Consider the following 25651-nt stretch of genomic DNA (forward strand, 5'->3'; position numbering starts at 1 on the left):
CCTAGGAACAGTATCTTTGTTTTTGAAAACTTACACTTGCTCTTCAGGTTTAGGCCAGCATCCTGGAATCTCTGAAGAACAGCAAGCAAATGTTGTGAAGATCTTGAGAAAGAGCGTGTACTAAGACATCGTCCATATGACAGACAACTCCATCTAAGCATTCAAGGATCTGCGATATGGTCCTTTGGAATACTTCCGGGGCAGAGCTAATGACGAAAGATAGGCGATCAAAGCAGTAGCGTCAAAGAGAGTTATAGATATAGTGAGGAGTTGGGAACCTGGGTCAAGTGAGATTTGCCAAAACCCAGAGTTGTCGTCAAACTACTAAAGAATCTGCTATTCTGAATTTTTGTATGATTCTCGTCAACAGAGGCCAGTGGTGTACCTCTCTTCTCACTGCCTTTTTTAGTGATGAGAGGTCATCACAAAGCCTTATATCATTTGTTGACTTTTGGGCTGCTACTAATCCAGAGCACCACTCGGTTGGCTCACTGACTTTTGAAATTATTTTGTCATGATCCATCTTAGTCAATTTCTCCTTAACTAGTGGCAGAAGAGGTTAAGGGATACGATGGGAAGTATACAGGCAGACAGAAACTGCTTCCTCTCGAAATGTAATCTTGTATAAATCCTTCAGAAGACCTAATCTTTTAGATAGCTTGGGAAATTCCTGTTGGACATTTTCTACTTCAATTGAATGAACAACATCAGGGGCAGGTTTTAACTGGCCAAGGGTGTCTATGGCAAATATGGACAATAGATTTCTCCACAAATAGATTTCTTCACTGGTTTTTCATAACATATACCATCTCTGTGATGACTCTGTCTTGGACTTCAAGTTATGCATCTTATAGCTTGCCCAGAATGAGGTCAGAGAGGTTAACGTCACTAGGTCCGCAAAACTTGACTCTACCAGGATCCAGTTATGTATATGCAATCCAAGGTGTTTGCTCTCCAACAATGATAATTTTTGACCCACTATTAAGTTTGAACTCTGTTATGTTGTTATTGACCTTGATATCATCTGGCCAAAAATCCTCTCGTTTGAATTCTACACTCCCAAGGAAATAAGTATCGAGTTGTTCCTCTGGCTCAATCTCACGTGTGAATTTGGTACTACGTCATATTGTTGCCCAATGACCTATTTTCTTGCATTTCTGGCATTGTGTGTTACAGGCAGGGCAGTCGTCTTTAGAATGAAGCGTTGGACTGCCTCACCATCGGCAGTTTTTTGTCCTTTTGTGGCTTGAACTTTGACCTTGGCTCTGGCAATTCTGGCTATTTTGAAGGCTGTCGCTGGCTATTTCGTGGCGGTGCTGGGGACTGCCTTGACTTGGAGGGCATTTGTGCTTGTTGCTTTGATGGCTCTAATTTTGGCGCTTCCATTTCGTGCCTTTCTTGAACTTGTGGTCCACTGAGGCAGCACCTGTGATGGTGTGCTTGTGTGACCTAGACATCTCTGCAGCATATAAATCATTTACGCAGATAGAAAGATCAGGCACAGTGTGTTTTCTTAAAAGACGTTCACGTCCAGCTTCATCCTAGGTTCCAAACACTATTAGAGAATCTTTCATGACACTAAACTCATAAGTGTTCAAATGCTAACGTAGTCAAGTACAAATTGGTCAATAGTCTCACCAGCTCTTTGTGTGGCAGTTAAATAACAAACGCTTATAAAGCTCATTTTGCTGCGACAGAAAGTATGTTCGAAGGGCTCTCATAATTCTATCGGGATTCTTCCTAGTTTCTGCTGTAAGTTCAGGAAGACTTTAAAATTTTCCTATATTCTGTTCCTATCAGTAAACATAAAGTTGCAGCCACCACCAAATGTCCTGCTGGATCCTCTCCCGTGTCTGTGGTCAACTTTTGGTTGAGGCCAGTGGTGATGCAATAATCTTTCCATGCACTCTCAAACTCTTCCTAGTTCTCTGCAACCTCACCTTTGAGGGACATAGGAGCTGTTGAGGGGATTTGGTAACAGACATGGTGTGGAAGGGATAAAGTATTTGAGGAAAATAGAAAAAGTGAATAAGGAAAATTGAAATAAAAGGTCAGTGATAAAGCAGTTTACCATATAGGCTATGTAAACATAAAGCAATGTGGGCTAATCCTTGTAAAAGATACAATTTCTAATGCACCAGGCATAGGCAAACAGTCTATAAGCTATGCTTTTGAAACTTATTCTTAAAGAAATGAAAATATGTAAACAAAGTAATAATTTATGACAATAGACCTAGGCTATCTATTTTACAAAAAACATGTACACATGTAGGCCCAACCTATGCTTAGGTAATGTTTAAAATATTGATTATCACTTGAAATATTTGTTTTCCTAACCGGTTGAATTTAAGTCCTTCAATTATGATACTCTGCTTGTACATACATTTACTTGTTTAAATTTACTGAGATAAATCATATTACCTTAGCTTCGAGATACATCGTTAAACCGTTTAGGCTAGATAGGCTAAATTTACAGGGTAATACCCCTTGATTTAAAATGTCTTAAAGCACTTTTAGGCCTTTTAAACTTTGTCCAAACCTTCAATTTTGTCGTCCTAGCTTCCATGAACTAAAATCCCAGTAGATTTGAGGCAATTCTGGTACTTTCAGGAGAAATAGTGTCTGTCCCATCTGGTGAAAAAATCCCTCAAGGGCATCCAGCATAGTTCTTATATTAAGTCTTACTTAAGCTAACTTTTATCAGCAAAATAAGTCTGTTCAATACAGTAAAAACAGGTACTTTCCTGTCTGGGATAGCTGCAACTCCTTTGAAGATGGTCATGGATACTGTAGTCTCAAAAATAACAATAGCGTAGTCTTTTGTAGACTCCTTGGTTCAGATGTCCTGTGAGGCGTCGATAACTCAAGTACTATTTATTAGAAAAGTATAGTTGTTCAAGGTGTCCGTATCCCTGACATCCGGCCGGCTCGATGAAGCGGCTGCCTCCATCATGGATGGAGCCATCGAGGAGGAGGTAGCCGTCATGGGTCTACCCCCACCCGGAGGAATCTGTGGAGAGTGACTGTCCTGCTGTGCCAGCGGCTGCATCCGATGCTTGGATGGAGCCGGTGAGACTTTGGGTGTGGGAACAATGCTGCCGGGCTGAGTCAGCGGCTGCCTCCGCTGAACGGATGGAGCCGGTGACTTGCCGGGCAAGGGCAAGGGAAAGTTAGTGTGCCAACGGCTGCATCCGAATCATGGACGGAGCCGAAGAGACACTGGGCAAGAGCACGGAAGCGGCTCCAGCAGCCGCCGAAGCAGGCACTTGAGCGGCAAGAGCCCTGTTCGACCCGCAAGGGGGAAAAACTACCTTACCTACTTTTGCCCTCTTCTTTCTGGAACTCTTTCTCTTCTTGCTCCTCCTCCTCTTTGCAACTTTGGCCTTCTTCCTAGACAGGCCTGAGTTTGAGCTCGACTTCTTCCTCTTCGACTTCTTTTTCTTTTTCCTCATCTCTCGGTCGCTGGAGTCTTCCAACGATGAAGAGCTGGAGGACGAAGTAATGTCCGAGGAAGATGAAGAAGAAGAGGAGCTATTCGAGTCCTCTGAATCCTCTGCCACCAACATGGGGCTTGCAATTGTGCTACCTGGGTGACGGGTTGCATGAAATCAGGAGGTAGCGTAACAGAAGGCGCCGGGGACGTGAGTAGCGACTCGCATGAGGCAAACCAGCCCGAAAATTCTTCTTCTTGCCGCTTGGGTGACCTGAAGGGCGTCCTTGGCGCCGCCCACACAATGGAGTCGGGGTCCGAAGAGCACGTGGCTCGTCTTTCCCTGTCTTGGTCGTTCCCGGAAACCGCTCTACCTGAAAAACACTGCCACGATGGAGGGGAAGGAGCTGGTATTCCTGACCTCCCCCACACCGGATCCTCACTCGAGACGGGTCCTGCGGGCACCAGAACCTCGTCTACAGAAAGTATTCCCATAACAACAGCAGACTCCCCACTCATCTGCGTAGGCACAATGCAACTTGATTTATTAAAATCAGACTCATGGGGAACAGCAATGGGCTGTGTCCCTGCAACGGACTTACCAGTAGGGGAAGGGGAACCACTCTTCGAAGGAGCTGAAGGAGACGCTAACGGAGAACTGAGACCAGGCTTCTTCGGCGACTGCTTCGAAGCCTTCTTCTTTGTGCCGAATAAGGTCCACTGAAGTTCCGGCCAGGACTCACACTCCGGACATGTGTAAGCAGGCGAGCACATTCTGCCTCAACAGTTGGAGCACAACGTGTGTGGATCGATGTTCAACTTAAAAAGCCATGCTCCGCATGACTTACCGGCCTTGGGCCTGGAACGACGACGTTTGGATTCCATAAGGGTAATCACGAGTAACACAAGGAAGGGATATGAACGGGAAAACACAAGGGAACACGTGGAACACAATGGAGGTCGGACGGGATGTGAGAGAGAGTGGCGAGATGTTATCTACGCCGTGACCAGATGCTTATTGGCGACAAGACCTAGTAGCGCACCCACGCGCGCTGACCCCGTGTTGCCTCAGGGCACATATCCATCCGCTTCGGAGAGACCAGACAAGGGAAAACGGAGATGGGGGAACTGCACAAAATTCTTGGTCGGTTAGGGAGGAGATCCCAGATACTCCTAAGAAAGTAGTTCGAGGTAAGTACTGTTAGGAAAAATACAAATTACTTAAAATTTGTGATTTTTCAAGTCAACCTTGTCATCCTCAATCTTACCAAACACTCTGGTAATGTAATTCTTACAGTAGTAATATTGAAAATGGGAAGGCAGTTAAAATCATGTTAACACCACTCCCAGCATATTCCAACGACCTGGGGATGTGGACATCTTTATTTTGTAAATAAACTTACAAAATATAAAGTGCAACAAGCGCATGGTATTCAACAATTAGTTAACATTAGGATGTTGAAATGTGTTCATTCGTTCATTGGTTGTGATTGGCAGTGAAATGTTAACAAATCAGTGGTTTCCTTCTGAGGTGGCATTTGTTAAAAAAAAAAATTTAATTAGAAATTATTTTGAATTTCTAAGGATACAGTTAGTATAACAACATTTGTGATAATGAATTTCATCCTTATTTGATTTGGTAAAGATACCCATTGTTGTAAAAGCTAACCTGTACAAAGAGGATTTTGTAATTTATTAGTAGCTTTATACTACATATAATACAAATTCATTAAAATTTACCATAATATTTTACCCTGTCTTATCTAAAGGTCTGTAGATGTGGAAATAGCCTATATAATGCATCTGTATGGAGTATTGTAGAAAAATGAAATGTAAGAATGGAAATTAACCTTTTAATTTTCTTTGGTAATACTGTAATTAACCTTGTACAGGTATTTTAGCTTGCGAAAATATAAGTACATCTGAATTATTCGAGCGTTATTTTGCAGGATCAATAATGGCCGTAACAGTAGCTGATCCAAATTCAGCAGGAAAGCTAAACAGGTTCGTGGGAATTTGCATCCAGAGAGGTGCAGCAGGCCTGCGATCATGGTTTATATTACGGAATGTTGTTGACCATCAAGGTAAGATACGGGATCTCATTTTAGGTATTTTTCATCATAATAAGACCATTGGCACTTGATGTTTGATATGAGTGTTTTGTGACTAACCCTTGACAATATTCTCTGACATTGAGCACCAGTAAAATCTCTTTTGAAACCAGTTTATTTTGTTAAATTACAGTATATATTAAAGGGGGTGATTTCAGAAAATAAAAACATTACGTCAGAGTTTTGGTGGCACACTACTTTATTTTACTGAAATATGTGAGATATAATTTTTTTCCATGGTAAAGGGAAAATGAACTACAGTACTATATTGGTACAAAAGTGAATTTTTTAAAGGAATTGCAACCAATTACTGTATATTGAAGGGTGGGTGTAGTTAATTGTATCTAATATTAACATTAATATGGGTAAATCTCAATACAGTATTTCTTAATATCATGTATGTCATTTACAAGTTGGATAAGTAAGGTTATCCTAAAACTCCATGAGAATAATTAACTTTAATATAATCTAGCTATGCTCTATGATATATATTTATTAGAATACTGTATATGTATTTGATATACTTTGAGTAAGGAGTTTGTTGTGTGTGCTGACATTAAATGTATTGAGCACAGGTATAGTATAGGATTTTCTTTTTCTTTTTTTTTTTTTTTCCTCTCTGTCGCTCAAGTCTCATCAGGAACTCAAGTTTAGGTAATACCAATGAAGTCATACAATGAATGATCCAATATCTGAATAAATTATTCTCCTTTGTATTGTTGAGATTAATTAATATCATCATATAAATCAGCCATGTTTGAAAGTGTTATATGATTCCTGTTCAGGTGTGAATTGATTTTTTCCAGTTTAGTGACTATATTTCAAAGCATACAATGTTATGTCTATCCTGTTTGGACATATCACACTAGCTGTTCCTCCCAATTGATCAATTCTAGAATTGCTGTGAAAATTCTCACTAAATGATGTAAAATTAGGACAGTCAAGCAGAGCTTTAAAAAGAATTAGAAAAATAACAGTGTAGTATAGTGTAGTGTCATGAACTGTTACTTATAACAAACTGCATAACAAAGTTTATACTATGATAGTTGGAATAGATCTCTACATAGACATTTAAAAGATGACAAAAAATGTGTGAGAAATTAGTTACCATACAATATTATTTTTTTTATTACCCTAGAAAATAAGACAGAATTGGAATTCAGAGACTCGCAGTAGATTTGCGAATTCTTCATATTTTTATATAAAAACTTATCATGAGCAGACAGATCTTGTTTCTAGTCTGCAATCTATCAAAATTCTTTCACCTTATTTATAATTGATATTGGTTTTGGGTGAATTCTAAGGATATATCTGGCTCAAAAATATAAGTAGTAATTAGATTAGATTGACTTAAAACAGAGGATGAGAAAGTTAGGATATTTTTATGAGAAAGGGATGAGGAACAGTTATAAAAGCTGTGTATACAGAAGTAGAAGGATGAAGATCCAAAGGAGTGTCCATTACAGTATATTATGAAAGAAGGGAACAGATGAGAACCTAGATTGTACAGGAATTTGGGTAGGTAGAGTAAAAGGTAAGAGGGAGTAGAGAAAATTTATTCCACTTCCAGCTTTAAAAATGGCAAAGCTGATGATGTGTACATGATTATATTTGCTGGAGATTTACTTGCTAAGTTGGAATCTAAGAGAAAACTCTAGTGTATTACAGTTAACTAGTGATATGTACATTCAACAAGACTATTTAGTTTGCTGATTAATGTTTTGTGCTACTTTATATATATCTAATATTTCATTGAATACATTTTGAGGAATACTCCATGTCAAACAGGAGCTGTAACTAGCCACATGTTTTGGTGCTGTACTAGCAAAAGGCAGCTAATGAATAAATCTGAAGACTGAAAATTCCACCAATCACCAGAAGTTTAAATGGACAGGAATTCTAATTTTCCTGGGTGGATTTTCATATTCAAATTAGGAACTTTATTTAATTTTTAATTGATTTTATGATAAGATATATCTCCAACCTCTTAAAAAGTTAAGGGACGTCAAAAAAAGTTTCATATATTGAATAATTAAGATGTCAATAATGAAACTAAAGTAACTAAATAATGTACTAAATTTTGACTAGTTTTTATTGTGCAGTACATCACAATTTAATTTTTGTATTGCAAGTATTTGAAATGCCTTTCAAAATTTTATGCAGCAATAAATTATGGAAATGAAGAACAGTTATTTTTCATACTTAGATAATTTATTTAATTGAGACTTTTCAGTTTTTTTTTTTCATTTGGTTACAAATTAATTTTTGTTCATACATTATTAGATTATGCGTAATTTAGTACAGTATTAAGTATTTCAGTAAAATGGTAGTAAATTCTTGGGGTGTGCAAATTCCTTCAAATTAGAGTAGTAGACTACTTTAATATCTTATGAAACAAGTGTTAGGCTTAATGTCTAAATTTTATATTCAATTCAACCTTATGAAAAAATGTAATTATATTCCCTGATTGCATTATAATTAGGTAAACTGGAACAAAGCATTCCTTCAGCCCTAACTGCACCTACTTTATATATCCTAATTCAATTTTTTCTTCCTAATGGGGGGTATTTCTCAGTTGCTCTTGGGTGCCGAGAGTCTTTACCAGGACTCGGTGCCTGGCCATCCAGCCCCAATTCATAAATCCATATATATTGTCTAAGCCTTCATCAATTTCAGTTTATTATGTTAAATATTTGAGGAGTTGTATTATATATTAAATAAGATCAAACATATTCATTAAGGAGAAATCCTTTCAGGCCACCCCTAATAGAGTTAAGAATGTTAGCTCACTTATCTGGTTAGAGTGGGCATTATTGATATCGTAATAATAATCTGTGTTCTTCAAAGTATGAAAATTTCCAAACCCAGTAACTTGTTTTCCAGGTGTGGAAATTTTGTACGAGATGTATTCTCCCCTCATTCAGAGCATAGAAGTTTTGAGACTAGAAAAAAGATTAGATGAGGACCTTTTATACCTTAGAGATGCTCTGCCAGAGTATTCCACATTTTCTTTTGATATGGAACAAGAACCATTGCCAGAAAATGTTGAGGTGCCAGTCAATCCTATAAAGGTAAGCCTTTTGCTTTAGTATTTACAACTTTTTTATTTTGCCACTTTGAATATAGTAGGAGACTAGTTTTTTTTTTTTTTTTTTTTTTTTAATTAACCTGTGTAGGTTACAATTACCATTAATACTAAATATCATTGGTTTTCATGAAGTATTGAAAAAAAACCAAGATTTAATAAATAACAAACAGGAGTTGCTTAGTAGGTTACCTGTGGAGTATGCAACTAACCAGTAATCTTACAAAATATGCTTGTTAGTTTTTAATGAATATTAAAATAAAACCTATTTTCTCATACAAAATGGTAGAACCTATGTTTGGAGGCATGACACAAAAGTTATGCATACTGATTAAAAACTTTTGTAAATGTTTTCTCAAATAAGGATGGCTCTAGCTCTTGCTGGTAATCATCCTAAAGTCACATTGGGCAGCAGCCACCGACTCCCCTCAACATCTAGTTCCAGTTGACTAGAAAGTAATGGTGGACCTAGCATGGTGGCTAAGGGACAAGAATCTACTTGAAGAAACTCCTCTAAGAATGCCCTCCTCCACAAATGCTGCTCTTCGTACATCCATTGAAGAAAGGATTGGGTGGACACCTGAGGAATGAGATAGCCTCAGGCTGTTGGCCCGAGAAGGAAAGTCTATTTTTACATCAATTAATTAGAATTGAAATTAGTGATCCTGGCCCTGGAGTCTATTCAGCAACAGCTGATAGGTCACTCAGCATTAATGATTGACACCTCTACCACTGTATGTCAACAAGTAAGGTGGTACTGTTTCACAGCTCCTTTTTAAGTTGCCAAAACAGGGCTCACTTCAGCACCCTGGACAATAGGATGGAGCTGTTAGCAAGTTAAAACAGGGTTTACTCCTGGGCTCTGGACAACGGGGTGGAGCTGTTAGCAAAATCAATTTCAGGCAAAGAGTAATTTAATTACCAACAAGCTAGGTTGCCTGGGTCAAATTGTAGGAGCGGAATGGTCATTTCATCCTATAGTAGTGAAAAGGCTGCTGACTTTTTGGAGTCCTCTGTCAAGGCCTGTTTGCTAAAAATTTCAACAAGCTTCTGATGTGCTATCGCCCAATCTGCTTTGCCAGCCCCACATATAGAGATTCCACAGCTCTCTGACATCCCAATCTCTTCATGGATGGAGATTATCTAGCATCGCCTCCGAGAGGGATTTTTGCTCGGCAATGCGGAGATATCTGAAAATCTTCTGCAAGCGTCTATCAAGTCATGTCATGTGGTCCATTTTCTGCAACTGGTGTCGTAGAAGGGTAGTTCTCCAGTTGGAGCCTCTCAGCAATTGATTGTAGATTTTCTCCTCTTATCTTCACCGGGAGAAGCTCCTTTCAATCACAGTGATGAAAGGCTATAGCTCAGCCTTCTGACTGAAGTGTTTGCACCTTTCCTCATCATTAGAATTATCTATGCTCATGAGGAGCTTCGAGCAGTCTTGCCCGCCAAGGGAACTGAGACCACCTCTAAGATGTAACTAGAGCCTTAGGTCATTGAAAGGGCATCATAGGAACCGCTATAACAATCATTGGATAAGAACCTTCTAAAGGCTGTTTTTTTTTTGGCATTACCCTTGGCAAAAAGAGTTGGAGAACATCATGGTATTTTCCATGTTGTATCTCCTTCCAAAGGATGGAGAAAGTTCTCTTTTTATCATCTTCCCAGAATTTGTGTCGTAAACTCAGAACCCTGCAGTCGAGGACTCCTTGTTTCAACCACAGGCTCAAAATTTCTCTGTTACTGCTAGCAGGATTAAAGTTTTCAAAGAACACCATTTCCTTCTGGCTTTGTGGAAGCATGAAAAGGCTGTATCTCTAAATATAGAATCCTAGTGCTTTAGCCCCAAAATGAGCTCATGAAGTTAGAAGAATTGGCTAGGCTTTTATTATTATTACTAGCCAAGCTGGAACCCTTGTTGGAAAAGCAGGATGCTATAAGCCCAAAAGCTCCAACAGGAAAAATTAGCCCAGTGAGGAAGGAAAATTAGGAAGTAAACTACTGTACAGGAGAAATAATGAACAATTAATATGAAATATTTTAGAATCAGTAACAGTGTTAAAATTGATCAGTCATATGTAAACTATGGAGAGAGACTTATGTCAGCCTGTTCAACATAAAAACAGTCGTTGTAAGATTATACTTCTGAAGTTCCAACCATTCAATTGCCTGATTAGGGAGATCATTCCAAAATTGAAACTTAGCCAAAATAAAACTTCTTAAATACTGTGTAATATGGAGTCTTATGATGAAGATGGCATAACTCTTAAAATTAACTGCATACCAAGTATTACACGCAGGATGGTACTGTCTTTGAAAATCTGAGTGCAAAGGATAGTCAGAGTTATGAAAAATCTTAAGCAACATGCATAAAGAACTAACTGAACGATGGTGCAAGAGATTAATATGTAAATCACAAATGAGAAATTTAAAGGACCAAGTTTTTGTCTGAAAAATTAAGGGTAAATTTAGCAGCTGAACACCAGACAAGAGAAATACTTGAAACAAAACATTGGAAGAATTATAACACTTCAGAATAGGTTGATCACCAAAAATATTAACATAATAAGCCATTTTTTTTTGCAATTGAAGTAGAAACAGACTGAATGCATTTCTCAAAAGTGAACGTGCTATAAAATTTCATCACACCTAAAATTTTAAAAATCCTTTAGAGTTAGAAACATCACCAATGCAGAGATCTGGAATTGGAGGAGCCACTGTTTTTAACCTACTTAAACAATCATACTATGAGTTTTGTTAGGGTTCAACTTCATGCTCCCTAATTAAACCATGAACTAACTATTGCTAGAGTATTAAGGGATTCAGCAATGCCAGGTCTACATTTAGGAGATGGAATGGATGCAAAGAGGGTAGCATCATCTGCATATGCAATGATTATTTTAGGAAAACCCTGACAGTGGAGCACGTATTAAAGGTCAGAGTCTGGACACATCAAATAACCTTTACAGCCCACTGCTTACATGAGTATACCCATAGCCTTTTAAGCAGTTTTTCACTGGGACCTGTGGGAGCTGCTCAAGAGGTTGTGTAGAGTACCAGACTCTTAATGGGATAAGAAACATCTTGTCGAAGAAAACAGCTGCGACGTCGGACAAGGATAAGAGGTAGCATCTTTTGCCCCATTTTTTTTCCGTTCCTTCCCTTCTCATTGGGTGAAGCTGTCATCTCATTATTTGCTGGATCTGACATTGCCTTAGGAAAGCTTTCAGGCCAAGTACTGTTCTATGATGATATAGAAGTATCTCCTCATCCTCCTTGATAAGGGGGAAGATGATATGTATATAGAACCCATTACTTATATCGACCTTACAGTTACAAGGTACCCTTATACGGATGAGGTTCTGCCATGACTCTCTATAGACAGAAACCTCCAAGATCCTTATCTCTGTTAAAGGTAGCAGAGTTACAATCTTACACCTTCTATAGTCCGGTGTTCATCATCCTAGGATAAACCAGGCAGTTTAGTTAGAGCTTCCTCTCATCATGATTTGAGTCTCCTATTAAAGGTCAAGGGTTTATATTCTTGTGGGAACAAATCCCAAGTTTTCAAAGTACAGTAATTTGTATTTCCTAACTACAAACGAGAGTCGTCTCACTTCCCGCCTCAACCATCCCATAAGCCCTTCACCTAGGTGAAGGTCAAATTGGTATCTCAGTGTGCTGGTGAGGAGGCAGGGCTCCCACCTTCATAACCACCAATACACATAGTTAAAATACAAATTCTAACAACCAATTCCTAGCTAAGCTGAAATCGTACTCCTATTGAAAGACTCAAGTTTTTAGTTAGGAAAATATAAATTGTTTTTAAAATTTGTACTTGTAATGTTTAGCAGCATTGTATTTCATGTAAAGTATATAACAAGGTAATATATGGTTTTTGTAGGATAGTGTTATGCAATATAGTACAGTATTGTATACAAAGCATTCTGAAATTATTGCAATAGTAATAGTGTACTTTGGGTTTTACTGGAACTGTCACTTATACTGTACGTATTTATTTTCTGCTTTTACAAGCTGTAATTTTCTTCAGTAATTTGTTTGAAAGGAATTAAAGAGATATCATTATTATTATTATTAGTTGGAAAAGCAGAATGCTTTAGGTCATATTATTTGGTAAACTTTTCATTTGAAAGGAGTAATATTTCGTAAGAAAATATCAATAGAAAATTCTGTACAATACAAACCAGTAATCAGCTTGACGACGCATTCTTTTTGTACACAAGGGATACACTGTTGCATAGGTTAACACTTATGATTGTTACATCTCATTTTCAGGATTTCTGTACCCATTATAATCTTATGGGTCATTAACCACATTACTTTAAATGGAGTAAGAATGCTTGAATAGACATTATGTGAATTTTATTTATTTTTTTACAAAAAGGACAATTAGTTCAATCTCTATGTCTGTTTCTTGTACAGTACTTTATAATTGTGTATTTGTTCTAGTACCAAATATTTTATCAATTGTGGAATAGGATTCCGTATGTACCATTACAGGTGTGAAAGTCATGAAAAGAGGAGATTACTTCATGATGAACAGGCTACTGTAATAGGGCTTATTTTTTTCATTACTTGCATACATAAAAAAGTTTTCTTGGTAATTGTTTCATAGGTCTCACAATGTTATACGTTTTGTACATTAGATTGTTTTTTCATTTTATTTACTACTGTGAATTTAATATCCAATACAATTTAACTTTTCTCCAAATTATAGGTACAGCTAAAACCACGCCCGTGGCATGCAAGGTGGGAGAGAATGAATTTGCAAGGAGTTCTAGACCTAGGACTTCCTGAGAGATTTTATAAAAAAGCCAAACTTCATGAAAAACCTTGGGAGAAGTATGATCTAATGATGGAATATAGGTGAGTAGGATCAATCTTCAGAATTTCAATGTTTCTTCTATCATAATTTGTATGCTATATGCTTTCAAGCACAAACATATCTCATTTTGCAAATAGAAAAACATTTATTCTAGATTTCATACTAGCCTATCCATGTGTCACCATTTTTTACAAGTATACTTTGAATAGTTTGAAATGGCAACACTTTATTCATTAAATTGCAAGTTATGAGATATCAAATCAATACTTAAACATTGTTGTTCATTATTGTAATGATTATTTTATTCGTTAGAGTAGCCAGAAATATCTTATGCTAGTTTCTATAAGATTCATACATTTAGTCATAAGCATGACCACTTGGTGTTGGGTTAGAGGCAGGTAATGCAGTTTAGAAGATTAGGTGAAAGAAATGTCTTGAGGATTTTCAGAATGTGAAGTGTAATGTTTAATATGGAAAAAGGTATTGTTCTTGAGCTGTAGAGAATGACAGAGCGAGAGCTAGCAGCTATTTATTTACCGGAGATGACCAAATTTCTAGTGGACATTTTTGGAAAGGGTCTACCATGGGACATCCAAAAATGAGTATCTTTAAGTTTGGCAGTGGTGGGTGTGGATTTTATTAACCCCTTTTGTCTGAAAACGGGCTTTTCATTTTTCGGCAAAATTTGGGGGTTAGTGAGAGTAAATTGGCTGCAGCTCCTCTCACACTGGGCCTAGAATAAAGAACTATATACCAAAATGATGCTATTGATGAGTAGATTTATTTGATATTAAACTAAATTAATTAATTTATTATTAGAGGTCACCAGGGGTCAAAAGGTCAAGTTCAGCCCTTTGAAATGCCGGATTTGGGTTTTAGTTGTATTTTGGCTAAATAAGACATTAAAATTTGCAAAAGGTTTACTAAATATGCATAAAACATAAAAAAAGAGATACAAATAAAGTTTTTTGAAGAACGTGGGATCTATTCCAGCTATATTACTAGTATGGAGTTCTCTAAAAATCTATTTCCTTTTCTTCATCCGAGGAATGGCTGATCTCATCATCATCATCATCATCATTATGATCATCATCATCATCATCTTCCTGTACATCAGATTCTTCAATGGCTAACTTATCAGGAATATTTGAGCCAGTGAACCAGACAATCATCAATCTGCCATTCTGGACTTTCCAGCCATGTCCTTCAAGGACCAAATGAGTCTGGATCGGCTTCCCTTGCATTCCTCTATTTGTGTGCAACAAAGTTAGTTCTTAGCAACTTCTGTTGCAACACTCTTTGGCAAGGAGGAAGACAACAGGGGTCTGTAGTTTTGATTTTATCAGACGGGTCAGTTTCCTTCTTAGGGGCATACAACTTGCGGAAAAATTGAAGCCTGGCTTCATCAACACTTGTCAGGTTCCGAACTCCATAGACAATGCACAAGTATTCTTCAACTACAGCAGCAACATCTGGATCGATGACATCTGTCTCTCCAAGGTGACTAATTGCTGATGTGAACCTAGGGTTGTTTTTCATTATTTCAAATGGCTTCCACTTTGCTTTTCTCGTAAAACAGCCTGTGTAATCACAGCCTGTCAGCGCATGGAAGCTTGGTTGCAAGATGTGAGATGTGACATATGTATGAAACGCATGGAATTTCTAGAACTCAATCCAGCATCCATCCAAATCTGTGCATTAAGAAACCTAGCATGGTAGAGAATGATGATGAAGACGTCAGTGTCGTTACTGCGAATGGCAATCACTGGGACCACATCATGGTTAACAGCAACAAAGTTTGCATGGTACAGTAATCGTGTATCAGCTTCTTCATGCCTGCACTGAAGCTCATGAACCAGGATTCTGTTGACAGTTTCACGTGCTGAAGTTTAAAGGTAGCATTCATGTTCCACCGTAAAGTAGACCTGATGTCCCTGAAGAGTCGATGCATATCTATCTGATGACCATTCATCCCTCAAGAAGGCCAAAACTCTGTTTTGAAATGTGATGTGCTCCAAGCCGTGTTGAGATCTGGTGGTCTTTTCTGTGACGAGCCAGTGATTATGTAGGTAGTGGGTGTCCTACCACACAAGTCATGTTCAATGCCCTTGATACTTGGCCCTTAGGATATGTGTCACAGACTATGTGTAAAATTTCTCCAGTGCTACAAGCTTATTTCAAAATGGACATTGCCATGCCCCCCTAGGTGGATGGCATGTCAAGCGTACGGAAGAAGAATATAGGATCAATAATATATACATCAGTCCTGTTTGGTATGGCATTCAAGTTTCCCATTGCTTCTAATTTTTCCATTAATATCCTCTTTGATGTCTTGTTCATATCACCAGTTATATGACACAATGAGAAAGGAACTGGAGTGAGGGGATAGGACAGGTCAAAACTGAGATCAAGTTATTGCGTTACTGACAAATACAGCAGCCTTCTAAATATGTCTCTGGTGCATTTTTCTTCCTTTATCTGTTTGTCCTTTGTGGTGAATTTCACTGTTACTGCATCCCATGTGACATTTATCACCTTTCTTTGCTTAACAGTCCGTTCAAAACGCCCACCATCTACATTACATTCATTAACAAAAACTTTATGCCAAGTAGATCCAGTTTCTTTTGACTGCAGAAGTCTGTCTTTCACACCATCCAGTGTTTAGGCAATACAGAGTATCATCATTAACAGTGAATGGATTGAGTGTGTTCTCCCCCTCTGTGATCGTGCTCTTAAGGTATGCATTGTCTTTGGCTATCCTTGATGGCTTTAGTTCCTGTATTGCATCATCCACCAGTGTGATTCCAGCCATTTCCAGGAGACAACTCACAAATACTCCCCTAAAAGATCTTGTCACTGTCAACCCCATACGGACTGCAACATTCTGTGTAAATGCAGCAATACCCTTTTGGCTGGATGCGGCATCCCTATTCACAGCTTGCTGTAAGGTAAATGCACTTCTGGAAAAGGTATTCCTAGTTCTCTGTACAGAGAGTGCACCTGCTTCAAAACTTTGCTTGATTCCGGGATGTGTCATTTCCATATTGAGCAGATTGAGGTGATACAATGACATCTAACGGGCATAGCTTGACTTGTGAGTTGCAAAGAATATAGGAATCATTGAGCCTAAAGCATAGATGTAGAGGTCTAGGTCATATGTCCTGCTGGCCCTGTCAAAAAGCATGAATATGTGAACGAGATCAATGTAGAGAAACCAGAACCTAGCAGTAGAGCCATGATGACCCTGACAAGTCTGATCACAGAATTTACCATATCTTTCCAACAAATTACAAATTACAGCGGACTCCAATAATGTCAAAAGTGATTGGGGTGATGGGTCTGCAGAAAATGAATTCAGCAACACCATGCATTCATCTGGTATTCCACCTTCTACCAAAAATTGCTTAAAATGCAGAATCTGCAAGGCAAGTGCAAACAGGGGATGGATACGCTTGCATCTGTTCAAATGTTTTCCACTAATGAACCCTCGTACTGAACCATGAGCCAACACATCAGCCAAGCTAAGAACCTCGGTACAACCAGACTATTCAACAATATAACCTAATGCGCTGAAATAGGCCATGGAAATATGAAATGCACCAAAACAAACAAAGATATTGTCAAAGAAAGAGGATTCTTGTGCTTGGTTCTGGAGTGTAGGTTTTGCGATAACAAGGTCACATGTCAATATAGCATATGCCTCACTGCACTCACTTGCAACCTTTTGAGACCTGACCAAAGTTTCTTTAACTACATCCAATCTTCTTGGTGGCAGTTCAATATTTTCCATACACCCAATCTACTGCAAAGGGAGTCTGTCCTCTGTGACCAAGAAATTCCAGCCTGCCACATAGGGGTGCTGGACATCAGGCAGCAGCACATTAACCAGATAATGTTAATTTTCTTTGCTATCTCCATGCTGGATTGTGGATCTTATGAATATTTTCAAGTTTGAACCTCGACAGTGATGGCTTTCTTTTATATGGCATGATTTGTCGCTAAGGCGCATCAAATATTCGTCGTCTTTTCACAGATCAGTAGCTGCATCAGTATTTGTGGTCCTTTCAGTCTCAGCACCTTGCATCACACCTGCAGCAAGCCTATTCTGGTAGCATATCACAATGGTGTCATGATGAGTGTCTTTGCCAGATAGGGTTTCTGTCAGCTCGTCATAATTATCCCTAGCAAGACCTGTGGGGAGACCAACTTGGGGTAAAAGCATATCAGGTAAAAGCTGCCCTTCTGCTGTGATTTTTGACGCTATATCCGTCTCAATTGATTCAGCTGTGTGATAACTTACCGCATGACCCCAGTGATTAGGAATTTCCACAACTCTGCAACTACCTGTGAGGCTTTTCATTCCGACTCCCAGACAAAGATGCTTGGATGGTTTTACTCATCCCTGGCTGGTACAGTAAATAACATCCTGGGATAGTGAGACTACCTTTAGCTTTACTTATTCACTAGTCTTATCATTATTCTGCAAGACACAGAGAAGTGTGGTAAAAACCAAATGAAGAAGGTCTGGAATTTCTACTTGCTCTTTCTTAAAATCCTCAAGTGACAAGGACACAGGCAATTCAGGTGCACACTTACAAATTTCAAGGATGTTAAAACGCAATGTAGAGGCTGTTTTTATAATATTTTGAAGACAAAACAGGTGCACACACAGAGTCAATAAAACAAATCTCAGTAATATAGGTGAACCATCTATCAACTAAATTTGAAACGGTTTGAGGAGTACATTTCACAGGAACCGTTTAATAATGACTTGTCATATCAGTCATATTGCTGGAATAGATCCCATATTCTTCAAAAAACTTTATTTAAGTCTCTTCTTTATATTCTATTCCTATTTAGTAAACCCTGGGCAAATTTTGATGTCTTATTTAGCCAAAATACAGCTAAAACCCAAAACTGGCATTGCAAAAGGCTGACCTTGACCTTTTGACCCTTGGTGACCTCCAATAATCATTTAATTGATGTTGTTTGATATGAAATAAATCTGCATATCAATAGCATCATTTTGGTATATAGTTCTTTATTCTAGACCCAGGATGAAAGGAGCTGCAGCCAATTTACTTTCCTCCACCCCCATATTTTGCCGAAAAATTAAAAGTCCGTTTTCGGGTAAAAGGAGTTAATAAAATCCACACCCACCCCTGCCCAACTTAAAGATACCCATTTTTGGATGTCCCATGGTAGACCCTTTCCAAAAATGCCCACTAAAATTTTGGTCATCTCCGGTAAATAAATGGCTGCTAGCTCTTGGACTAACAATGCCATGAAAAGAGCTGCTCCAACAATGCCCGAAAGTCATCACCACTGTGGAGACAAATTTTCTTGATTGTATAGGAACGTGGGTGGTGCCTGCAAATCTGCCAATATGATAATCTGATGAGAACATATACTGTATATGTTGCTGTCACGTTTATCTAAGTACCCAGGTATTCTCTCCTCCTGCTTGGGCATGAAACTGTAATTTTCCCAATTGATTACTATCCCTAGATTGTGGCAAAAGAGATCTCAAGAGGCGAATCCTGTCACGTGCGCCCAAGTAGAGACGGGTATGAATACTTTGAGTATACATTCCCGAATTATGGAGTTTTGAATTGGTATTCTACTCCTGAGAAAGGAGCAGAAGTACTTTCTGTAGGACTGATGTATAGGTATCTGGAAGTATGCTTAGGGCCACGGAAAGTATGTTCAATGGTATTTTTTTTTTCAATGAAGAGAGGGTGATGACTGCTGTACAGCCTCACTTGACATCACTAGGAAAAGTAAATTGTAGTAGTCTTGAGAACAGTGTTAAACAACTTGAGTTAGTTTCTCTCCTCCATCACTTCACCTCTGCCTTTAGGGCCAGAGCTTTCTGCATATTCATGCTAGGACTGGACCACCAACGCGTGCAAGTGATGGGAGGCCGAGAATCGGTGAAAGGTACGTGGTAACCATCCCTAAAAAAACTATACATCCTGTTTTCTGCTCCGTGTTACCAAAGTGTTTGACAGGAATCCCTTAGTGGCAGCTGGGGAGGGACTTCATTGTCTACTTCCTTGACTTGCTAGGCTATGGCAAAAGGGTGGAAATCCATTCATGCCTTTCTTGGAGGAAGAGGTTGGCATTGCAGATTGGCCTCTGGAGGTTGCAGTCTCCAACTGTGATATCAAAGGCGTGGTACAAAGATTTAACTGCTCACTAGATAGGGAGTCGTGGATCATCTTCCTCCAAGTCGCCATTGTAACCGATGAGACCGAAAAGTAGCCAACCTAGAGATACTGATCAAAGTTTCTTGAATTTTGCTATTCATGAACGAATGTGAACGAGATCTGCCTCCACAGCTGGGAATGGACACTAAATATGATAAGACTGTCTAGCTCGCTCACTCTTTTGGTTGAAGCTAAAGCCAATATTAACATTTTAAGAGCGAGATACTCCTTTTAGTCTGAAAACACGACTCGTCCTGCAGATACACAAGAATATTCGCAACTAGTGGAACAGAGGCTTACAAGTGGAGAAGTGTTCCTACTACATCAACATTATCAGTAAAATGTCCACTTTGCTGGGTAGACTGCTATCAAAGACTTTCAGAGGTATCGAGATAGTTGATTTGCAGTTGGATGCGAAAAGCCGTGAGATGCTCGATATCTGGCATCTCTTCATGTTTGGCTGGCATAGGAGATTGTACGAAGTTGGGAGCTCTGTCGGAACTTTCTTTACGAGACTGAAAAGATCCTGGGTACTATTATGCGTGTGGTCATTTTTGTGTTACCAGAGTTCTCTGGAGACTGGGTGTGATGATGGCTTTGCTGATCACCCTCCTTAAGAGACAAAAACAGTGGGTAGGCATGTTGAAGCTGTCCTATGGATGTTGGCATGCATCCTCCAATGATGCTGCTGCTTTGTCAGGCACTGGTGAACAACCCTCAGTTCCTTGTTTAGGTTAGTGGCAAACATGTTTATTGTTTCTGTTTCCCAGTAGTAAATGAAGTCATTTCTTTAAGTTAGAGTGGATTGGAATTTAGAAATATATGGCCTTTAGGCCTATTGACAGCAGAAAGGCATTTGATGTTATTGCCTGGAGAAACATGTTTAGGAAGTCTCCATCTCAAACTTCGTTTGGGGAACAAAGTCAGTCGTTCAAATTGGACAGGTCAATGACTGGTCTCCAACCTTGTGACAACTTTTGTACTAGAATAAAGTTTCTGTAAAACCCTGGAGACAAGCCGTCGACCTCCTCAATCACATTTTTTCCCAACATCTCTTTGAGAGGCTCCTGTAGGAGCAGGTCTTACAGAGTTGCTAGAGTGAAAGGGGGCCAAGAGTTGGTGAACAGGTAGTGGTATCAGATGTGAAGGACCTCTACCAGCGAAAGTTTCGTCTCGCGAAAATTGCTACTTCTAACGTGGTCTTCTTCTGCCATGAGATTGTCTGCTGCAAAAAGACTGACCCTGCTCAATCAATCTCCTTTATGAGGAAAGGTTGTTGGTCACTATCTTACTATTGGGGGTGGCTACCTTTTAGATGAGTACTTGTGTTTAGCAGGCATTGTAGGAGGTTACTTGAAGATGGCAGCTCTCCTATAAAAGGAAGCTTTACTTTTTCTCCCACTTCTCCACCTCTTTAAAAGGGTATCACAGTATTTTAGTACCCAGTTGCTCCACTAGTAGGTGACTGAATACCAGTTTTAAAAGAAAAATTAGTGAAAACTAACAGCCCTTTGGAAAGCCTCCTGAAGAGTATATGTGGAGCTTGACGGCCAAGATCAGAATAAAGGCTTTTGAGTGCACTGACAGATCCATACCACTGGTGGCTACTGATAATTCTTCATTAGTCATTGCCAGCTTTTGCCAGAATCTTGGCCCTACTTAAGGACGAAAGTTTGTTCCTATAGCCTTTTTTTATCATTAAAATAATGTTATGTTTTGCAGGTAGGGAGTTTTCTTACAGCATTGTCTTGGCAGGATTTTATAACTGCTGTTGGTCATACTTGCAATAAGCTATTGTGTATTTTCTAAATGACATGCCTTTATTTGAAAAACAAAATTTATTCAAGTTTAGGGGTGTTCAACGTACAGGATTCTGCTTATTTTAATTTTAAAGAGTAAATATATAATACAAAAAGTTACAAAATCCACATGTATTACTTACAACTTGTAATGTCAAAAGAAAGATTGAATATATACAAGTGATTCAACATCATCTTTTGAAAGTTTGAGACTTGACTTGCTATCTTGGTACGAACAATCTTTAAACAGCAATGTTTATTGACTTCCTTTACCTTCCAAACTCGTGAATTTGGTTTATATGGGGGCAGAAGGAAGGTGTTCTCCCGTCCTATTTTTCATCATCAAACGTCTTATGGATACTCTTACTCCAGGAGAGATTCCTGGAAGATAGCAATTTGTTAGAACTATTGCAAGGGTATGGTACATTCTATTGAATTAGAATAATAGGTTTTTAAATTATTCAAAACATGAAAAAGTTTCAAAATTTGTTATACTGAAAGAATACTGTAAAATGGGTCCCTTGTTTCTCAGTGTCATCAGTCAATTTAACAATTGTCATTAATGTATATTTAGTATTAGTTTGACTTGCTTTAAAGGACAAAGACCAAAATGGCATATTTTGGGGCACTTATTTGGCTGGGAACTATCAAACTAAATATATTCTAGGTATAAGAAACATGTACTATACTGTATATAAAAAGAAGTCATCCAAATGAGTGGTGGCTAAATATATTCTAGATTCAAGAAATATGTACTATACTGTATCTAAAAAGTTCTCCTCCAAAAGGGTTCTGGTTAACTTGACAACAGTTGTTTTCTTACTATGAAAGTGGCTAAAACCAAATTGTGATGATTTGTAACCAAATGAATGTTATCAAGAGACTTTTATGCAGTTCCTGTACCTAGAAGTGATTCGAGGCTTCCTTGCTGTGTTTGGCACGATTCATGTTCTCCTCACCTTTGAATGTGGATTGTATCATCAGCAACTTCACTGTATGTTGCAGACAAACAAGGCGATGGAGAGGAAATGGACTATAGGACATCCAGCTTTTCTTGTTAATTCCATGGTCATGATTTACATGTGGTGGCATCCGAGTTAGATACATATGCCTGTGAAGTTAGCCTGAACACAGCATAGACCTCTAGTAATGCCAACAATTCACTATGTGAGATTCTTATGATAATTCCCATGTCAATGACATTGGGCAATATGGCAGTGAAGTCTGCATAGTTTCTAAAACATTCCTGGAGAAGACATCATCTCCATGGTGGACTTCAAGGGCTGCCATCAAAGCTTCCAACAGTTGAACTTCCCTCCATCCTTGACAGGGTTGGGTATCAGTTAAAGATCGTGATAAATATTTGGATTGAACAAACCTCTGGGATGTTCACCTTGGTCTTGAGCCCACTTACAAGATGTGAGGATTGCTCGATAGTGGCATCCTGGAAGGTGCTATGGCTTCTGGATTGACTTGGAATCTTGGAAGGTGTTGCTGCTCCAGATTTGAGAATATTTTTGCCTTTAGTCAGAGGATCAGGAGATTGTTAGTAAACTCATATCTCTATGCCTAGCCAAAGGATGAGTTTCTAAGGCATAGAAAGACTGCATTGGACCTGGAATGTAAACACAATCTTGAATACACAGGAATAACTCTTGGTAAAGAGTTCTGATTCCAGGCATCATTGCTCCCTCTTCCTGCTACTCTAGTTATGAAAATCCATTTCCTTAGTGGCTAGGCAATAGTGAACTCTTAATGGAAACTTTTTATAACTCTCCAAATATATTTCTATGTTCCATCATAGCAAAGGAAGGTTGGGGTCTTAAAACAGTAATGAGGCTTGATAACTTGTACCAATAATGACCTTATTTATTATAAGCTTATCTAGAAGCTCAACCAAACAGGTCATTGTGCATCAAAACAAACATTATACAGACATGCTTCCAAGCACAGAGGTTCATTCGTTAATGTGCTCCAGTTAACATTTTGTCTTGTAAGGAAAAGGGGGGGAGAACCAAATAACCTGTGGAATCTGGCATCAAGGACAGCAAGGATTTGAAACTCTATGTGGACCTGGGTGTTATGGGGAAGGTGGAGCCTTTTCTCCCTGCTCTATTTTTCCTCCAATTATGTCTCGTGTATTGTATATACAACCACGGGAAAAAATCCTGGAAGAAAAATAATTTATTAGATGTATTGCAAGCACACAGTATATTATTTGTGAACAAGGATCACATGTTTGTAATATTTATAACTAATTGATAAAAATTACGAAATAAATACTAGATAAGAAAAAAAAATTATGAATCATAAAAGCAATTATGCATGTGAATGAATATCAGGGTCCTTGTTTTTCAGTGTCCCTTTAATTTTAACATTTGTCATTAATGATATTTTCAATTGTGCAAGGATCTTAAAACCAACTCCAAAATTGTATCATGTTTTTGGTACTCGTTTGTCTGGGATTAACAAAGTTGATACGTTAAAGATAATGTATCTGAAACCGATAGCCTCCAAAAGCGTGTTGTCCAATTTGACAATACTTTTCATTTGTATTTTCTTAGCATCAATCACAGTTGTTAAGGCAAGCCTTGTGATGAGCTGTAACAAGACAATTGAGCAAGTTTCACATGCAGTTCCTTTAACTAAATTTAGCTTTTGTAGGCATAATACTTAATTTGGTACTTATCTTGAAGTCATTTATAACTGTACATAAAACTACAGTCATTTATGTATGTAGTTTTCAAATTACAAGGGCTTTCCACACTTCCAAATGATGGGAAGGACAAACATTACGGAATAACTTCAAAACTGATCTACACGCTTTCAGCTTCCTGAGCTTCCCAAACACTACATGCGGTTGCATCAATATTTGTGGACCTCAACTACATGCTGTTGCATGTGACATTAAAAGACTTGGCTGCTGCTACCCAAGCTTTATTCAACTTAAACTTCAGTAGATTATTCCCTGAAACAATCATGAACATAATTAGCACAGACCCCATAATAAATGTAATCCAAACTATGTTAAATCCTCAAAGTAAATCTAATTAAACAAAATAGATACAAATGGAATAAACAAAAGGAAATACAAAAGAAACAGAGAATTACTTGATAAGTTGCTTTGACTGTCCCTCCATCAGGTAAGTAAACAAAGTATGAAAAGATCACCAGACAAACGGTTCAGAGTGAGGTATGAAAGAGCAAAAGGACAAAACAATATTATAACATTCTTCCCCTCTAGAAATAAAATTGGTTACATCACTTCATAAGTAATCAATCCCACCCATATCGGTTCGGAGCCCTTGACACCCGGGTTGATCTACGTACTAGAGGTGCTGCAGCCTCTGTTCTAATTTCAGCTTCTGGGTGAAGTCCCATACCTTCTGGAAACTCTTGATGGGTTGTCTTGGGTGACACTGGAGATTGAGATGGTATGGCCTCTGGTGACAATGAAACAGAAGGTAGTTCTTGATTTTCAGAAACAGAATTATCCCTAGGGCATGGGGCCAAGTCACGTAAGGAAACCGTTGACTCTCGTCCGCTGGGATGTCTAATGTTAGCATATGTTGGGTTAGCAGATAACAGTTCAACTTCATCCACTAGGGGTTCATTTTTGCTTGTTCTGACAAATTTCCTCAATAATACCGGTCCTGACATCATAAGCCACGAAGGCAGAGAGCTCCCCGAGGATGAGCGGCGTGGAAATCCAAAAAAGCGTTCATGGTGTGTGACATTAGTTGCTGTCGACAGAAGGGATCTAAGTGAATGTACCACATCAGTGAGTACTAATACCCAGTGCTGATCGGGAAGATTTTGAGACCTGAGTGCCAACTGGATTGCCTTCCATACAGTACCATTGAGCCGCTCCACTTGTCCATTACCGATTGAATGAAAAGGGGTAGTTCGACTTGTTGCAACTCCCTTTTGTGCGAGATAGGTTTTGAGCTCCCTAGACATGAATGAGGTTCCTTGATCCGAATGTATATACTAAGGCATCCCACACAGGCTGAATATTTGTTCTAAGCCCTTAATCACTGTAGTTGTGTTCATGTTGGGACACGGAAAAGCGAAAAGAAAACGGGAATACTCATCAACCACAATGTAGTTGTGTTCATGTTGGGACACGGAAAAGCGAAAGGAAAACGGGAATACTCATCAACCACAATAA

The 25651-nt window shown here is 38.6% G+C and overlaps 1 protein-coding gene and 1 long non-coding RNA gene across 6 annotated transcripts in view; one reads left to right on the forward strand and one right to left on the reverse strand.

Annotated features, from left to right (window-relative positions):
• mRpL19 (mitochondrial ribosomal protein L19) overlaps positions 1-25651 on the forward strand; it is a 76993-nt gene that overhangs the window by 47043 nt on the left and 4299 nt on the right. Inside the window, exons 4-6 of the mRNA XM_068391230.1 lie at positions 5380-5514; positions 8425-8612; positions 13365-13513. Of these exons, the coding sequence (XP_068247331.1) occupies positions 5380-5514; positions 8425-8612; positions 13365-13513 (472 nt within the window). The remainder of the gene's footprint in view (positions 1-5379; positions 5515-8424; positions 8613-13364; positions 13514-25651) is intronic.
• The window catches only part of LOC137656865 (uncharacterized), a 75360-nt gene continuing 71210 nt past the window's right edge, over positions 21502-25651 (reverse strand). For 4 of the 5 annotated variants that reach the window (XR_011047030.1, XR_011047028.1, XR_011047027.1 and 1 more), the window contains one exon: positions 21502-23648. This is a non-coding gene — a long non-coding RNA (uncharacterized lncRNA). The remainder of the gene's footprint in view (positions 23649-25651) is intronic. The other variant, XR_011047031.1, reaches the window with a different exon arrangement.

The sequence above is a fragment of the Palaemon carinicauda genome, chromosome 17 (assembly GCF_036898095.1).
Source record: "Palaemon carinicauda isolate YSFRI2023 chromosome 17, ASM3689809v2, whole genome shotgun sequence".
Taxonomy (NCBI): Eukaryota; Metazoa; Arthropoda; class Malacostraca; order Decapoda; family Palaemonidae; genus Palaemon; species Palaemon carinicauda.